At 44.2% G+C, this 19,013-nt stretch overlaps 1 protein-coding gene across 2 annotated transcripts in view; it reads left to right on the forward strand.

The window, feature by feature from the left end:
* Positions 1-19,013, forward strand: part of PMFBP1 (polyamine modulated factor 1 binding protein 1) — a 96,086-nt gene that overhangs the window by 63,451 nt on the left and 13,622 nt on the right. For both annotated transcript variants that reach the window (XM_075189121.1, XM_075189122.1), the window contains 16 exons: positions 2,707-2,827; positions 6,885-7,031; positions 7,184-7,264; positions 8,316-8,399; positions 8,490-8,636; positions 9,293-9,376; positions 9,459-9,638; positions 11,119-11,307; positions 12,429-12,587; positions 12,684-12,767; positions 12,979-13,125; positions 13,235-13,381; positions 14,011-14,190; positions 14,282-14,365; positions 14,536-14,703; positions 14,867-14,950. In XM_075189121.1, coding sequence (XP_075045222.1) covers positions 2,707-2,827; positions 6,885-7,031; positions 7,184-7,264; positions 8,316-8,399; positions 8,490-8,636; positions 9,293-9,376; positions 9,459-9,638; positions 11,119-11,307; positions 12,429-12,587; positions 12,684-12,767; positions 12,979-13,125; positions 13,235-13,381; positions 14,011-14,190; positions 14,282-14,365; positions 14,536-14,703; positions 14,867-14,950 — 2,086 coding nt within the window. The remainder of the gene's footprint in view (positions 1-2,706; positions 2,828-6,884; positions 7,032-7,183; positions 7,265-8,315; positions 8,400-8,489; positions 8,637-9,292; positions 9,377-9,458; positions 9,639-11,118; positions 11,308-12,428; positions 12,588-12,683; positions 12,768-12,978; positions 13,126-13,234; positions 13,382-14,010; positions 14,191-14,281; positions 14,366-14,535; positions 14,704-14,866; positions 14,951-19,013) is intronic.

Below are 19,013 nucleotides of genomic sequence, written 5' to 3' on the forward strand. Positions count from 1 at the left end.
ACTAATCCCCGGTGACAGAACGCGTCGTCAGATGAAATAATTATCAAATCTGAGCTATAGCACAAACCCCCCCCCCCTTAATGGTCGCACATATAAACCGTTCCCAATTCCGATTTCCCCAAACCCCAGGATTCCTGATCACAACTAGTATGTGTGTTGGCACGTTCTGGATGGATAAAGGGACCGTGCCCGCTTTGCTAAACCTCGCACGCTGCCCAAATATCCATTGCGAAGAGGCCTTGAAGGTTTCTCTCTCCGTCAGAGGCAGCCTCTCCAGCACTGAAATGGTTAATTAACAGCGCAATTAGCCATGCAAATACAGGCTTTGTTTGGAGGCTGTTCTTCAGGGAGGGGGGCTGTTTGTTTAGTGAGGACCTCTCTGTCTGGGAACAGAGATTGTAGGGCAAGGGATGCCATCATCACCATGTCTAGCTGTCCTGTTCTCTCCTCTCCTGAAAAGCTAAATCTCTGCTGTAGCAGGAAAAGAATACAGTGTGCAAATCATCCCACATTTGCATAATGTCTCCTGCCTTGAATATGCAGATGAGCTGTATAATTTATGAGTAGTCTGGAAGTCTTGGTTTTTTTTTTTGTTTTTTTTTATCTCAGCGATTTTGGCTGCAAGACTGTTTGACGGCTCATGTACAACCTGCGTCCTTGTATGTGTGTGTGTTTTTTTTTTTTTACATGTATGTCTGTATATATGGATTTTCTTGTATGTAGCCTCAGTCTTCCTCCCTGGTTCTGTCTCCTTGCCTGCTACCCTCTGTCTTCTACGAGATGCCTACGGAAGCCATGCATTGGTAGCCCAGAGTACAGGGCAAATTCTCTCCGAGCTCTACTTGCCGGTACAGATGGTCACATCTCATTTAACTCATCGCCCATTGACGTGAAATGAGATTGCAACTGGCCTGATTTTCATATGGTGGTGTTAATTATGAACAGTAGAAAACGCATCAAAATAAAACAAGCACGTAGATTTTATGGGGGGAAAAAGAACCCCACTCGATTCAACCTTGGAAGCATGACGAAAAATATTGCAATCTCTAGTTGACAAATTTATTTTAAACAAATTGTAAAAATATATTTTTAATGCTGTGTAAAATTAAATGTGCTGGATTTATTTAGATAATGTAGTTTTTATTTTACTTGTGGGAAATATATAGTCAGTTTTGCCATTCACTGTTGCACTACAAGTGCCAGCATGCTCTTGTAGTTCCGCAACAATCCGCAAGCTATCCTAAAGGCCCGTGTAAATTTATTTTCTGCTTCTTTCATCCATTATTTTTATTTATTTTTTTATTATATTTATTTGTCGCCTATTTTAAAAATACAGCCCCAAATAAACAGATAATGTTTGAAAGCAATAACAATACACACTAATTTTTTTTTTTTATTATTTTTGTTTTAACAATGAACCTGAGGACAGATGTAAAAACACATGTATTTTCAATTTTGTTTTCAACTTAAATAAATAAATAAAAACAAATTGCAAACATCAAAAACAAAACGCATATTCATTTAAACACTATTTTTGTTTTTACCAAAATGCCCAATAAGTGGGTCCAAAAATATGCATTTAAGCGAGTGTTTTTTTGCGGGTTAAAAAGTGTACACATACCCTAAACCTGTTTTCTTCTTTGTGTGGTTTTTGTTTTTTTTGTTTTTTTAAATTGGTAAGAATTTGCTGCACATGAACATATTAAACACAACGCAGCATAAGTACATCATAACAAAATAATAACAAAATAATACCTAGAATAACAAGATGTATTTTTTTATTTTTTTTTGTAACAAAATAAATTGCAAACTTCAATTTTATTGAATTTCACACTAGGTAATAAAAGTTGAATTGCAATAATAATTTTTCTCTTTTGTGAGGAAATATTTTTTTTTTTTACAGTATTTGGAATAGATCTGCTTGGCTGTCAGATCCGTAATATAATTAGCTGATTGGCTTCGGGAATATTAGAGTTGGATTATCGTCTCTATAACGACCAAGGGTTGATCTCTGCTAATCTGACTTTTCTCTATTTTATATTTTTATCTATTTATTTTCCGCTTTCTCGTCCTTTCATCCCCACTATCTTTCTCTGTTTTTGTTTTTTTTTGTTAGTTTTTTTGCCTTTTTTGTTTTTCTTTGTTTTTTTTTTTTTACATGCATCTTCACTTTTAAATCAACAGCAAAGAGAATGCAAAACAATGGGCCAGGCTTTTATTGTATAAACACAAAGTGACAAACTAACAAAACAGGACCAGCTCCTCTGCCTCCGCAGCCTAACGTGATGTGGGCAGGTTTTTTTTTGTTAATCCGAAAAACACAAAAATTGCTAGAAAAAAGTGCTGGCATTTCCCTGCCATTCTGCACCTTACTCTCTTCTCCAAAACATCGTTAACCCTTTGCTGACAGATCCTGGCAAAGAGGGGTTAAGTCAGTATTTTGCCACATTAAAGACATCAAGTCGAGTACACAGATAATGTTCTGTTCCCAATTATTATTTTTTTTGCCCCGGATGTGGTAAACTTTGTGCAAATGAATTAAACGATAATGAAAACACCTTCAGCATCCATGCATGGGTGACTTCTGCCCAGGTGACGGCAATAAGCAGGGGTGAGAGGGGGCAGGAGCGAGACATTCTGTCCCGGGAGGAATGATGGCATCTGAGACCTGCTGGGCACATAATTCTCTCATTTGTGTCTGTGTAGAGGGGCCGAGCAGGAGCCGGTGGAGCTGAGGGAAGTGGTGGCAAATAAGGAGCTTCTTATACAACAGCTGCACAGTCAACTGAGAGACGTTATCCACAGCCAGGAGCTGAGCCACATAGAGGTAGGATTGTGTGTACACTGTGAGGAGCGCTGCACGTCATGTACCACTGCGTTGTATATACAGATATATCTGACTCTGTGTGTAAATGTGTGTGTGTATAGGGGGGGTGTGTATGTAGAGGTGTGTGTAAAATAGATAGATATATATATATATATATATATATATATATATATATATATATGTGTGTGTGTGTGTGTGTGTGTGTGTGTGTGTGTGTGTGTGTGTGTGTGTGTGTGTGTGTATATAATATATATGATGAGTCATGTCCGAGTAATGGGCGGGGCCTGTTTATAGAGTATTGCGTGTTCCATGACATTATCCGTGTATTATATAATGGCAGAACAGCCCTAAATAAGAGGATCATTATGTTTTACCATTTACATTTTATCTGTCTTAGACCCATTATTTGCTGTCTTAAAAAGACATTAAGGGGTAGATTTATTAACCCTCCTATAAAGGAAAGGTGTAGGAGATGCCCATAGCAACCAATCAGATTCTAGTTATCATTTATTTAGTACAGTCTACAAAATGACAGCTAGAATCTGATTGGCTGCTATGGGCAACACCCACTTTGCCTTTGCACATACATTCCTTTTTACCTGAACATTGTTATGTGCACATTGAGCTCTGTAGGTGTTACAGGTAATGACGGAGGTGGTGGTAGTGATAGTAGGTGGACATCAGTCAGAAGGCTGCACAGAGCGTGTTCAGAGGTTCTGTCCCTGCTTACAATGCTGTATTACCACCAACTGAATATGTTTATAGTTACTTTAGGATTAGAGATTTCTGTGTAATATTGATTACAGGTCAGTACCTGACATTGTAATGACTTAAAAAAAAACATTGATTTTCAACATTGTATATTTGAAAAAGAAAAAAAGATGTCCCCTGCCATGGTAGCTGGGGGAGGAGCTAAAGAGGTTTTCATCACTTGGGGGAGGAGATTTACACAAATCTTCCCCTTGTATTGACAATATAGAAGAGATTTCCAAACACCAAGTAAGAATACAGCCAAATACCACAGCCGTCTAATCAGGTCACTGTCTGTCTATCAGACCCCGCAAGCTCCTGTAGTGGTCTCAGTATAAGGGTACGGGGCAGTTGTATCACAAACAACAAGGGGGTCGGTCAAGCCCCCCCCCACAGCTGAACACGTCTGGGGGCAGGTGTGATAAATAATACCTTTAGCTAAACCTGCAATAAAACTTCTCATAAATTTCCGTGTAAAAGTGATGTAATTCCCTGATGATCTAGGAGGATGACCCCGATGTTCCCACCCACCTAAATACCCCTTTGGGATGGGCATGTTTCTGAGCGAGGGTGAAGCCTTGGTGGATCCCAGGACTCAGGAGGGGGCAAGTGTCTTTTGACCCCCAGAAAGGCCCTTTTGGTCTCTGGGGTCGTGGATAGAGGGGCCCATCCTCTTTTGAGGAGAGCCTGAAGTTTGCCGCACACTTGTGCACTTTTTTTTGGGTTTGCACTTGTATTTTTATACTAACTTGCATTCAATTTACCATGTCTACTTTGCTAACTGGAGGCTGCCATGATGATGGCTCTCAAAGTGGGCTGCTGTAAAAATAATCTGCTATATCCTAAATTGTTGCCTACACTGACCAGGAATGTGGGGATAAGGTGGGGGTTGTATAAGGTGGGTGGGAGAAGGTGGGGGTTGTATAAGGTGGGTGGGAGAAGGTGGGGGTTGTATAAGGTGGGTGGGAGAAGGTGGGGGTTGTATAAGGTGGGTGGGAGGAGGTGGGGGGTGTATAAGGTGGGTGGGAGGAGGTGTATAAGGTAGGTGGGAGGGGGTGTATAAGGTGGGCGGGAGTAGGTGGGGGGGTGTATAAGGTAGGCAGGAGGAGGTGGGGGGGTGTATAAGGTAGGCAGGAGGAGGTGGGGGGTGTATAAGGGAGGCAGGAGGAGGTGGGGTGTGTATAAGGTGGGCAGGAGGAGGTGGGTGTATAAGGTGGGCAGGAGGAGGTGGGGGGGTGTATAAGGTGGGCAGGAGGAGGTGGGGGGGTGTATAAGGTGGGCAGGAGGAGGTGGGGGGCTGTATAAGGTAGGTAGGAGGAGGGAGGGGGGTGTATAAGGTAGGTAGGAGGAGGGTGTATAAGGTAGGTAGGAGGGGGGGGGGGGGGGTGGTGAGAATGCCACGAGGTGCAGACAGTTATCTAGGAATCACCGTCTCACAGTGAACACTATTTCTGTCCCTCTACATTAATCCTCTGCCTTCACAGGCAGCAGCTGGGAGAAGATTTACTGGCAGTTACTCCCATGTTCTCACCCCGCACTGTCCTCCCAACTCCAGACTTCTAATGCATCTGCCTGGCAGCACCTTACAGATCACAGAGCACTGGAATCTATCATGACGGACTGCGGCCGTTTGATGGATGACTGAGTAATGGACTCCGAGTACATTAGTGAGCCCGGGTCTAATGGCAAGCTGTTGCCTATGGCTCCCAATGCAGATCACTCATAGTGTCCTCTAAGTCATTAGCGGCTGCCAGAACTTGGCCCGGTTACAGGCTGTGATATGTTATCTATAGTCTGTGCTGCTGAGGTGCCCGTATAATGCTGCTGTACTGAAAACACCCATTTATCCCTGTCTTTAGCTCTCTCAAGGTTGTCCCTGTTTCCCCCACCTTTCTGGGGACTGGGCCGCCCGTCATTCTCACAGAAAACTACCCTGTCTACCAAACATGAAATAAAAATGTGTCTATATGACAGGAAAGTGGAAACAGGGCCCAGAACAGATTATATATAAAAATATGACTCTTGCAGAAAATGTTAATAATAATTTTCATATAAATAGCCTAACATGATATAAAGGTGGATTTACACACCCATTAAATGTGAAATTGTTAAACTGTGACTGCTGTTCACAGTGGTGGCTGCCATTTTGTAAGCTGAACCAATATTCATAAGCCAATCAATTAGTCAGACATTAGTGACCTCACCGAGACAGTGGTGTATAGAGCGGAATTATAAAGAGAATAACACACCGTGGAATTAGTACATATTAATGTCCTCTTGTACAGAAAATATACCTGGTAAGCAAGGGTTATATATACACTGTACAATCAATCCATGCAGATCTTTGGAATTTCAAATGAACCAGCAACCTCGCTTAATCTAAAATACATGCTGCCTTATATCCACAGATCTGTTTCCGTAGCGTATCAAGATGGTGGACATATAAATCTGTACTTGTGGGGGAAGGTTTCATTCCTATGCACAACAAACTTCCTGTCTTTCAGCCTATGGATACTACAGGATCATCTCTCTGAAATATATGGTGGCAGAGAACAATGTCCTAAGGTCAAACATGCACAGTTGACACATGGGATATTTTACGAGATATATTATTTAATGTTACAATGGATAATTTGTATATGGTTAGATTTGATATAACGGATAGGTATTTTAGGCATTCTCTGTGCTGGAAACAGTCATATTACATGCATTAATTTAGTCCTACTCGGCGATAAGAAGACTCCCAACAACATTTACAGAATGAATGGTAAATACTGATAAGAGTTGAACTCTACAATTCTGACGGGTCGGTTTAGACTAAACTGGCCACAAGTCGCTGTCTGTGCCCAAAACGACCAACAGTCCCGATCAACAGCTAAAGTGCGGTCTGACGGTGTCTGCAGACGTTGGTCAGGAATTGGGGGATTAGGGTGGGACCAGATTAGGTGTAGTTCATATGCCCCCCCCCCGGCCCTCCTTGTGTTCCGCTATACCAGTGATGGGCAAACCAGTCCTCAAGGGCCATCACCAGTTCATGTTTTTAGGATTTCTTTAATCACGCACAGCTGAGTTAATCTATTTGGCTGGGTCAGTAATTATCCCACCTGTTTCTACAGACAGAAATCCTAGGACCCCCGTCCCGTTAGTCCTTGCAGGTGACAGTCACTTGTCTGACGAGTGATTGGTGTAATAAGCACCACGAGTGTCACATGACTCATTTTCAATGCATGATGTTGGTTGAAGCTGAAACTCTCCTGGATAACTCATGTCCCATTTCCTCCCTCTGATGTCTGTATTCTCCTGGCAGGTCCTGGAGAAAGACGCTCGGCTACAGGAACTGCAGGACACCATCACGGAGCTACACCAGGAGATCTCCCTCAAGGACTCGAAGGCGGTAATCCATCTACAAGAGAAGCACCATTTGGAGAACCAGGTCAAGTCTCTGAGCCAAGCGGTGAGCGCCCCTCCCCCTATGGGGTGTTGGTACATGAATTCTCTGGTCTTTATATGGTGAAGCTTGATTGTTCATATAGCTACATATCTCTGTATTGCTGCAGTGTATCCGAAGTCATCTATAGTGTGTATTTTAATCTTATACCCCCCCAGGTTGCCAGGGTCCCCCCTGAAGGCCGGACTGTAGATTCACTCTCCTCTGTATCCAAAAGCAATGGGCTCCTGAAAGCGGAGGTGTGTGTGAAGGTTAGGTGGGGCATAAAGTGCAAACAATAATTTATTGTGATTTCAGGCACCATAATGCTAAAGGGATATTATTGGGTTTTGGACCTTAGGGTAGAGCAATGTGCAAAAAATAAAATATGAAGTGTAATGTCTGCCCATCTGTTGTATTGGATTTAAACTGTTGCCTGTAGTTCCAGAGTCCTGCACAGCAGTGCGGTATTACTGTCATCACTTTTGCTCAGTACGTATATGTACAGCCTGTGCTGTACACAATGCAGCAATAACTTCTCTATACTAATATCCACGCTGGCTGTTTATTAGAACATACCCACAATGCCGTGCAAACAGGAAGCAGAACCTGTATATAAACCCTGCGTGACCTACTCCATACTAGCTAACAATGACCCCTAACCACGCAGACACCTATTACATACACTGCGTAACATGAAGGAGACAAAATAAGGTCTGTATTGTAGTGATTGCCTGGACTAACCCTTAGCAGCTTCTCTGCAAAAATATTATCCATACAAACCATAACAAATATGCCATTCTTAAGTCTTTGTATAAATATAAATGATGCACAATATAACATGTCAGCTATGTGTAGACCAACAGGAAGATTAATGTGTGTTGGATATGAGAAGATTATTGTGTGTGTAGCACCAGATGTTAGTCGCTGACTAACATGTGACCTTGAGACAGACTGACTAGTTTTGCAGATGCACATATAAGCGGAGGCCGTACTGGGCTCATGTTATGTCCCCTGTTGGAGGCTATTTTAAGGTGTAATTGGCGTCTGTGTTTGCCCAAGTCCATTCTCGTATGTACCCCACAAACAGGCCCATCCCACTTCAGTCACATGACTTATTTTGTTCTGTTACCGAGTGCAGAGCTTTCCTGGATGGCCGAACACTGCTAGATGTCAGGATTCCCTCATACGTTATCTGGGGGAGTCTGTATAACAGAACGTTCTTATCTCGTTTATATTGTGCGGTTAAATATCCGTAATTGCTCCTTGGTAATAAGCGGCTGTTTACTCTCATCCTGGCTCCTCCGTTAGTTGGATCGTAGAGATACGGAACTGAGGGCAGCTCAGAAAGAAATCCTCTCGCTACAAAACAGCCGAGATGTCCTCACCTCCGAGGTAAGGTGTCCACTGATAAACCTTTCCCCCCATTCCTCTGACACATGCCCCCTGCTGGTGCCTCACTGATACTGCACTTGCTTTGTGTAGCTGGATGCCCAGGAGCAGCAGCTGTACAGACTCCAGCGGGAGCTGAAGGAGAGACAGGAGGAGTTGGAGCAGAGACATGGCCGAATACAACAGCTGTATAAGGACCTGAAGACCACGTCCGCCCAGAGAGACGAGGCCCATCGTCAGGTAACATCGGCGTCTGAGCACACCCGCCAACCATCCTTATGACAAATTAGGGCACTTTTGACCACATCCCAATCTTTACCACTTTTCCCCTAACGTCCACTGTGACCAACCTCCCCCCTCCCACTAATGTAAAATATTGGAGGGGCAGTAGACCATCAATTGGATCTTTACACCAGTGTTACAATGTCACTCTCATCACAAAGGAACAATCCGTATCTGTGACTTAGAAAGAGGGTTATACTGACTCTTCTAATGAATTATAGTAAATTAGAATTCTAACGACTTGATTCCCAATTTCTGACCGCTCTGTGTGTATACGGTTGTTGATCAGAAGCTTCAGATGCTGTATAAATGTGACAGCATGATATACACCGACACTACACCAACATTAACTCAGGAGATGAGGATCACACAGTAGGAATCAGGAGCTAGAACACAGCAGTAAAAAAAAGAGATTATTTTATAAAATCTGACTTTAACCTGAACAAAGCAGAACTAGATCTCATAAAGGAATCACGTTCATCAATACATAGAGGTTTACAACACGTGACCTGGACAATAAAAGCAGTTTGGAGTTTGTATGTTCTCCCCGTGTTTGCGTGGGTTTCCTCCCACACTCCAGTAACATACTGACATTGTCTGTGTCCTTTCTTCAGCTCTCTGAATGTAACCTGCATCTGTCGCAGCTGGAGGAGGAGAACTTCTCTCTGAGGGTCCGGCAGCAGAAGCAGGAAGCGGAGGTGAGGAGCGGACGCTGCGTGGACCACAGGTGTATATATGATGACATTCCCCCGGTGCTGACAGCTGATGCTTTTCCTGCAGATAGATAAACTGAGGGAGGAGTTTTTGTACACGCAGCGAGCGGAACCCGCAGAGTCGGACTGGGATCCACACCAGAGACAGGATCTAGAGGACAGACTCTCCAGAGCTGAGAGATCTGAGCGGGAACATCTGACGTTGGTTCAGAGAATGAGAGCGGAGATGCAGGACGCCAAGTTCACGGTCAGTGCACCTTGTACAAGTCACTAGACATTAAGGGGGGTTTGATGTATTTTGGATTTCTCCAGACGTAGCCATTCCCCAAAGTATAACAAGGAGCAGGGGAAGACGTAGCAGACACATAGGGGTATATTTATCAAACCTCCTAAAAGGAAACATGGAGGTATTACCCGTAACAACCAATCAGATTCTAGCTATCTTTTTTTTATCTTCTAGTACAGTGGTTCCCAAACTTTCTCAGTTCGAGGCACCCTTAGGGTCACCATAATTTTTCCAAGGCACCCCTAAGCAAAAATAATTACCGGGTAGTCCCGTTTTTTGAGTAGTTGGGTCAAAATGACGTAACATGTATTTAGACCCCTTCACCATCACTCTGTGTCCCCCTCTTTGCCAGCTCACACCCTGTGTCCCCCCTCCTTCAGCGGCTCTCTCTCTGTCCCCCCTCCTTCAGCGGCTCTCTCTCTGTCCCCCTCCTTCAGCGGCTCTCTCTCTGTCCCCCTCCTTCAGCGGCTCTCTCTCTGTCCCCCTCCTTCAGCGGCTCTCTCTCTGTGTCTCTGTCCCCCTCCTTCAGCGGCTCTCTCTCTGTGTCTCTGTCCCCCTCCTTCAGCGGCTCTCTCTGCGTCTCTCTCTTCCCCACCTTCAGCCTCTCTCTGTCCCCCTCCTTCAGCGTCTCTCTCTGTTCCTGCACTTACCTTCTTTCTTCATGTTCCGCCGTCTTCTGTCCTGATGTCCTCTCTGCCGCTCTTCACTGACACTGCCGGACGTGATGACGTCACACCCGGCGGTCAGTGAGAACAGCAAGGAGGATCCGGCACTGGATGGGTACTTTTTTTTTTTTTTTTTAAATCTTTCTTTCTTCTTCTTCTTTTTTGGAGGGAGATCGCTGCACCCCTGTGACAGCGCCGCGGCGCACACTTTGTGAACCGCTGTTCTAGTACATTCTAGATAAATGACAGGTCCGAATTATTTTTCTAATTCTACCCGTAGGCTGCACAGAGGAATAACACGCCCTAGCACAGTGTTGGCTAACCTGTGATACTCCAGGTGTTGTGAAACTACAAGTCCCAGCATGCTTTGCCAATATATAGCAGCATTGCTGGAAGGGTATGCTGGGACTTGTAGTTTCACAACACCTGGAGTGTCACAGGTTAGCCAACACTGCACTAGAATTTGTTCTAGGTACAATTAATCACAGAAAATGTTTTGTGCTTAGTGTCCCCAAAAGAGATCTGAATACGTCAGTTGAGTTGATCTATTTTGCATTTCATGTTTGTTAAACCAACTCTGTAGTTCAGGAATATAGTTTCTAATTTGTTCCTTGGATGCTGCCATATATTTGTAAATGTTCATCCTGCTTCCAAAATAAATGGATCAATAAATAAACTGGGCTTTTAGAGGCGATATGTACTACAGGGGAGGGTTTTACCTGCTCCACACGATGTAGACTGTTTCTGACCACACTGGTGGGTGCCCTCTCTTGCAGCTGAGTGCGATGCAGGAAGAGCTGCAGGGGACACATGCCGAGGCAACGTCGCTGCGAGGGAGATACAGCAGCTGCCAGAGAGAGGCGGTAGAGCTGCAAGATCGCGTCTTGGAGCAGGAGAGGAGGAACGGAGAGCTGCAGAGGGAACATCGGAGCACTCTGGAGAGTCTTCACCGAGCTCGAGAGCAGGTTAGCGCCGGATCCTCTCCTAGAGTTATAGAGAATGTCTACTCCCTAAATATACCGACATAGAGAAGGCTCTGTTTAGAAGCGTTCAATCTAAACTATATCTGAATCGCATGCTCGTATGAACCATTATAAAATACACACACTGTCATGCACTCAGGTATTCACACTGTTCTCTACGTTGCTATTCTTAAATACACTGTTACGCTGGTCGTCGATTGGGTCTGTTTTGTTAGTACGTATGTATGTAAACCTTTTATATATAGTTGTTAATTGAATCTCCAAGAAGTAAACATATACACAGCATTGTCTAATCAGTCTATCCCTGTCCATTGTAGTCATTTGTTGAATTCCATCATGATTGTCCTTACGGCGATGGGGCGTGGCCTGATTACTGTCACATGTCATGTACGTAGGGTTTATAAAGTGCACACAGACTGACAGATGTCGGGGATCTCTCTACGTCATACTGCAAGATAAATGTATGTTTATTTACGAGTTGGGGACAGGTTTATATATGTGAGATTAATAATTTGTTGCGGTTTCCTCACCCTCATAAATTATCTTAATCTACATACGGATGCAGTCAAAATGTCGACATATAATATTTAGTGCACCAGGGACAATTTTTGTTTTATAACTGAAACAATTACTATTACCAGATAGCCACTGCCTCAGGGGGTGGGAAGAGCCCTAGTGCTATCAGTACTGGGCTGGTTAAACCTAGGGTGGGGGGTTTTTATGGACCCCATATCCCTACGGAATCCAGCCCCGTGCTGACCAGCCTGGGGCTGGTTTGGCATTATGGCAGGTTCCCCTGCTATAGTGCCACCAGCACAGGCTGGCAAAGCTTGGTGCTGGTTGTAGTAATATCAGGGGGGACCCCACACTTATTGTTCCCCTGATTTTGCTAGCACCAGGGTTGGTTAATCTGTTTGGGTGGGGAACGTGCAGTTTTTACATTTGACTGTTGTTGTTTTACCCATATTGCTATTTTAATTTGTTTACATCGATGCCAACATTTTGAATATCACCATTTCCTAATCAGCCCCACTACACACGTAAAGGGTCTTCCCTCTCTATAATCCTTCAGTGGGTCTCTCATGGCCACTATTTCTTCACAGTTGCTGAATCAAGAACAGTCACTGCAGGAACTGCAAGAGGAACGTTTACGACTCCAGGAACATAGTCAGCAGCTAGAACAGGAGACTGGCGCGCTGCATGCGGAGCTGGAGACTCAGGGCCTGGCGTTAAGCGAGCACAACAGTTTGACTGCTAACAAGGTCCGTACACAAACACACATAGAAGAGCGTTTTCTCCGACTTAGAACGTGAAAAGCCAATAACTATATTCATGCCACATAATGATTTTTTTTTAAGTTAACCCAGAAAGAGCAGCAGGTGGACCGTCTGCATAGAGAGGTGCAGACTCTAAGGAGGCAGCTGCAGCACGCTGAAGATAAGGTGAGAATATAGAGCAGTGATCTGGAAGGGTGAAGCCTTGAAAATCCTTCTTTGGTTTTCCTGAAAAAAAATAAAAATGTTCTACAATAAATCATCTTTTGATTGGATGCAGCCCCTGTACAGGTGTTTGGAACATAAACACTTAAGCAATACTGGATTCTAGAGCCTAAGGACTGACAGTCGTTCCATACTTGCATCATTTCTTTCCCAGGTCCAGCAGTTGGAGTCCACACAGAGCAGTCTTCAGGAAGAGCTCTCGTTGTGTCACTCTGAGAAGTCCTCATTGTCAGAGACCGTTCTCAGACTGCAGAGAGAGATACAAGAACTGAAGATCCAGAAGGAGGATATAGAGCAGAAGGTAAGATGCACTGGGTACTGGGAAGTAGTTGTACATCTGACCAAACTGCAGCCAGCCGTTATCTGTAACCATGTACAAATGTCATCCCAACCTCATGTGACTCTTGTAGATGCAGACACAGACTAGAGCCACAGAGAGACTGCAAGCCCAGCTTGAAACCTGTGAGTCTGAACAAGAGACTGCATGTGAGAAGATTACAGTGATCCAGGACGAAAGAGACTCCCTCAAAAGCAAGGTCCACCAGCTTCAGGAAGCGGTAGGTGGAAAATAATGTTGTCATTTGGTTTCACTTTTTGTTCTTTTTTCTCTTTGGTCTTGCATGACTCTGCTACCCTTCCTCTGCTGCCGTCTTCCCTTTGGCTGTGCCTCCTCCTCCCTGTTCTCTCCACTGCTTGTCTCAAGTTGGGTTATGATCTAACATCTGTCTGAACCTGTGCTCTCTTCTGCTTTCTGCCACCAAGGTGAGAATCTTTGCTGCCACTGGTCCTCCCCTTGTGTCCCTTCTCATCTCTGCTGCCAGCGTTCCCCTGGACTGCACTTTCTGTGGCTTGGACCTCTTGTCATCTCCTCTCTTGGTCTTCTCCTCCTGCAGCCTTCTCTCATTTTTGCTGCTGGTCTCCTCCTTATGCCAGTTTCCCCCTGTGCTCTGCACTATTTTCTGCTCCTGATCTTCTACTTGGACATCCTCTTATCTCTGCAACTTGCCCTTGGAGTTCCGGTCATCTGCCTCAGATCTATGTGCTTCCTTCCATCTCTGATGCCACCGGTCTTTCACTGGTCTCCACTACCATTGTCCTGCTGTCTGCAGGTACCCTGTTCTCTCTTCTTTGGATCCAGTCTCTCCCTTGGCTTCTGATTTAATCATGTTTGTTTTTGTATTCTCAGTTATCGCAGAGTGAACAGCGACTAAGTGAGGCTCTTCATCAGGCAGAGTCTTTGCGGCTTGATGTCACCAGGAAAGAGACAGAAATGCAATCATTTAAGGAACAGCTACAAAGCTCCCAAGATGCTTTGCAGACTGCTAAACAGGAGAAGGAAGAGTGTAACAAAGAAGCAGACACACAGGTGCAGTGTACATCTAATCAGTAACGTGTTCTAATATAGGCACAGAATACATTTTATATAAAAACTTTTTCATCTTTCTCTGTGCCCCTAGGTCCAGAACAGAGAGATGACTATTGGAACCCTCCAGCAGGAGTTAACCACACTAAGAGAACAGCATGAGTCCTGCAGAACTCAGGTACATTTGGCGTTACGAGCAGGACTTCTCATGTTAACAGGATGACATGGGAATCACTCAGTAACGATGGACATGTATGCCCAGAACTTTGAGGTGGGATAAGGAAGTTACACAACCATAGTACAGTGTGTATAGCTGGTCTTCCACATGTTGTGTTTTCTTCTGAACAGTTATCTCAGTGCCAGACGTCGGTGGAGCAGCAGCAAGACGAATTATCAGCTGTGACGGAGGCGCGGAGCGTGAAAGAGAAAGAGGTTACACAGCTGACCAGCCACGTGGAGAAACTAGAGTGTGACCTGGGGATCATTAGTGAAAAGCACAAAGCTGCCCAGAAAGAGGTCATAGGATAGAAGCAGTTTGTTGTATAATTCACTGGATGTGTCTGTCCTTCTGTTCAATCTCTTCACGTTCTGGTTCTGTCGCATTCTCCGTTTACCTATCTTCAGTGACTCAAGGACTCTACAATTTACCCTCCACGTCCTGTTTGTATTATACCTCCAGGTCTCCAGCCGGGATCAGGTGATCATGACTCTCCGCACAGATCTGATCGCTAGAGAGCAGGAGCTGCAGCAAGCGCGGAGCGAGGTATGTACCGGGACTGGGTGGGATCTACTTGCGTTGGTTAAAATTGACTATTAAAAGGGACATCGTGCAGGACAATGACTTTATACAAAATGTACAATTTTATAACACAGGCTACACCCATATTTTATCATGAAGGTTTTATTATGTGATGCCAAACAAGAGTTCTACCATTTCTAATTATCACCTGCTGCAGGGTGGCGCGATGCTATTCGCTTCTTTGTATGGTATTTTATTGTACTTTTGCAGATAGCACAGTCTCCAAAGAACTGGTGTATACATCCAGTAGAATAGCATACAGCTGATAGTTCTATCATGTGGTTACCGCCACATGGCTTACAGACTAGTGAGTCTACTTTGTGAAAACTCTGTTGTTTGTGATAAGCTTTATAGTCTCAATACCCCAACCAGGTAAAATGGTAAAAATCTGGATTCCTGTACAATATCGTACAGTGCCATCAACATTTATTTATATAGCGCCAGCAAATTCCGTAGCACTTTACAATTGGGAACAAACATTGATAAGACAATACTGGGTAATACATACAGACAGAGAGGTGAGAGAACCCTGCTCGCAGGCTTACAATCTATAGGACAATGGGAGTTAGAAACACAAGGACATGTGCTACATCATATTGCACAATGGACCAGCCAGACTGCAAAGGTAAAAGTACTGGTGTGTGTGTGTGTGTGTGTGTGTGTTGCAATGTTGGTCAGAGGGTTGTTGTCCTGCATTAGCTGTGTAGAGGGTGGTAATAGGGTAATCTAGGGAAATTAAGATGATGGTTGAGGAATATGATAACCTTGTCTGAAGAGCTGGGTTTTCAGTGAACGCTTGAAGGTTTGAAGACTAGAGGAAAGTCTTACTGTGCGTGGGAGGGAATTCCACAAAGTGGGTGCAGCCCGGAAAAAATCCTGTAACCGAGAATGGGAGGATGTGATGAGAGTGGAGGAGAGACGCAGATCTTGTGCAGAACGGAGGTGTCGAGTAGGGAGATATTTCGAGACAAGTGAGGAAATGTATGTCGGTGCAATTTTGTTGATGGCCTTGTATGTTAGAAGAATTTTATATTGGATTCGTTGAAATACAGGCAGCCAATGTAGAGGCTGACAGAGTGGCTCAGCAGAGGCATAACGGTTTGTAAGGAAAATCAGTCTAGCCGCTGCGTGCAAAATAGATTGTAGGGGTTCAAGTCTGACTTTGGGAAGACCAGTAAGGAGGGAATTGCAATAGTCGATGCGGGAGATGATGAGTGCATGAATTAATGTTTTTGCTGTGTCTTGTGTCAGATATGTGCGTATTCTGGAAATGTTCTTTAGATGTATGTAACATGATTTAGACATAGAGTTGATGTGGGGAATAAACGACAGTTGTGAATCAAGGATTACACCTAGGCAACGAGCTTGCGTGGTGGGATTTATGGTCATGTTATCGACAGAAATAGAAATGTCAGGCAGGAAGCTTCTGTTCTTGGGTGGGAATATTATTAATTCAGTTTTTGAAAGTTTGAGTTGGCGAGAAGACATCCAAGATGAAATGGCAGAAAGACAGTCAGTAACGCGAGACAACACAGATGGTGAAAGATCAGGAGATGATAGATAGATTTGTGTATCATCCGCATAGAGATGATACTGAAATCCAAAGGAGCTTATTAGTTTTCCAAGAGAAGCGGTGTAGATAGAGAATAGCAGAGGACCTAGGACTGAGCCTTGCGGTACTCCAACTCATAAAGGAAGGGGGAGCAGAGGTGGATCCAGAGAAATTAACACTTAGAGTGATTAGATAGGTAGGATGAGAACCAGGATAGGACAGTTCCTTCAAGACCTAGGGATTGTAGTGTTTGTATGAGGAGAGAGTGGTCAACAGTGTCAAATGCAGCAGAGAGATCCAGGAGAATTAGAAGAGAGTATTGGTTATTATTTTTTGCTGCGATCAAATCATTGACAACCTTGGTCAGCGCAGTCTCTGTGGAGTGTTGAGAGCGAAAGCCTGACTGAAGAGGATCCAATAGGTTGTTTGCTGTAAGAAAGTGTGTGAGGCGGGTGTAGGCAATTCTCTCAAGAAGCTTGGAGGGACATGGGAGCTGGGAGATGGGGCGGTAATTTATGAGAGAGTTAGGGTCAGAATTCTGTTTTTTTAAAATGGGAGTAATCACTGCATGTTTGAATATAGATGGAAAAATACCAGTAGAAAGAGATAGATTACAGATTTTAGTTAGAGGGGGAATGAGCACAGGAGACAGGGACCTACCAATTTGTGAGGGAATGGGATCAAGAGGACAGGAGGTAGAGTAGGAAGATGAGAAGAGAGTAGAAACTTCCTCTTCATTTGTGGGATCAAATGAAGAGAGAGTGTCAGAGGGTGCTACAAAGGAATTGAGCAGATTGCTTGTCAAGGGAGATACCATTTCAAGCCTGATCTTATCAATTTCGTCCTTGAAATAGGAAGCAAGATCCTGTGCACTGATGTTAGTTGGAGGATTTGGGGCGGGAGGATTCAGAAGAGAGTTAAATGTGTTAGAGGCGTTTGGGATTAGAAGCCTGAGCATAGATGAGAGATCGTAAGTATGCTTGTTTCGCAGTGTCCAGAGCATTTCTGTAGGAGTGGTAGATATCAGTATATGTGATGAAATCATTAGAGGCACGAGATTTACGCCAGTGACGTTCTGCTTTACAAGAGTTTTTGTAGAGTTCGTGTTACTGTAGTGTGCCACGGTTGGCAATGAATTCTACGCGAAGTATGTAGTGTCGCTGGAGCCACTTGATCCAGGGCAGTTGCTAGGGTTTGATGAAAATGGGGTACTGGCCGATCAGGGGAGGAGAATGTAGAAATTGGGGAGAGAAGGTGTTGGAGAGAGGTGGAAAACTGTTGAAAATCAATAGCTTTGATATTCCTGCGGGTACGAGGAGGCTTGGAAGAGTTTGACACTAGGGAGGGTAAAGAACTGAGAGTGAGCGAGTAGCTAATAAGGTGATGATCCGAGAGGGGGAAAAGAGTGTTAAGGAAATTAGAAACTGAGCATAGTCTAGAGAAAACAAGATCAAGGCAGTGGCCATCCTGATGAGTAGATGATTCAATCCACTGGGAGAGGTCAAGTGAGGAGGTTAGAGAGAGTAGTTTGGAAGCAGCATTGGAACGTGGATTAGAAATAGGGATGTTGAAATCACCCATGATGATGGTGGGGATATCAGTAGATAAGAAGTGAGGGAGCCATGCAGAGAAGTGTTCAAGAAATTGTTGGTGTGGACCAGGGGGGCGATAGATGACAGCAACACGCATAGAGAATGGGTTAAAAATCCTAACAGCATGTACTTCAAAAGATGTGAATGTGAGTGAAGGGACACTTGGTAGAACTGTGAATGTGCACTGTGGGGAGAGAAGTAGTCCAACCCCCCCTCCTTGTCTGCCTCCTGGTCTGGGGGTGTGGGTGAAATGGAGATCACCATGTGAAAGTGCTGCAGGTGAGGCAGTGTCTGAATGCGTGAGCCATGTTTCTGTTATTGCCAGAAGGTTGAGGTTGTATGAGAGGAAGAGATCATGTATGGAGGTAAGTTTGTTACAAACAGAGCGTGCATTCCAAAGAGCACATTAAAAGGACTTTGGAAGAGAGGGGAGACAGGTTATGTGTTTGAGGTTTGCCAGATTTCTGTAGTGTTTAGATATATGTGTGTGGGAGAAGTGAGGGGGACCTGGATTAGGTGATATATCACCAGCTAATAGAAGCAGGGAGGAAGAAAGGTAGGAAAGATGATTGTAAGATGTCTGTCCTTTTAGCTTCTGGCGACAGGGTGAGGCTGTTAAAGTTATTGAATTTAAATATCAAAAGAGTTAGTGAGTGTTCACTAGAGGCGAGTGAAGTAATGAAGGGGCAATATGGACAGAGGTGTGTGTTGCAGGATGGGCGAGGGATGATATAGTCCTAAAGATAATGCCATGAAAAGAGATAAAGAAAAATATTTTGGCAAGCATTGGGACTATGAGTCAAATAGCAAAAATGAGGAATTAAAGGAATTGCCTAATTGCAATGTCCAGTGTAATCAGATAAGTAGTGCAGAGCTAGGCTGC

This window comes from Mixophyes fleayi, chromosome 10, assembly GCF_038048845.1.
Source record: "Mixophyes fleayi isolate aMixFle1 chromosome 10, aMixFle1.hap1, whole genome shotgun sequence".
Taxonomy (NCBI): Eukaryota; Metazoa; Chordata; class Amphibia; order Anura; family Limnodynastidae; genus Mixophyes; species Mixophyes fleayi.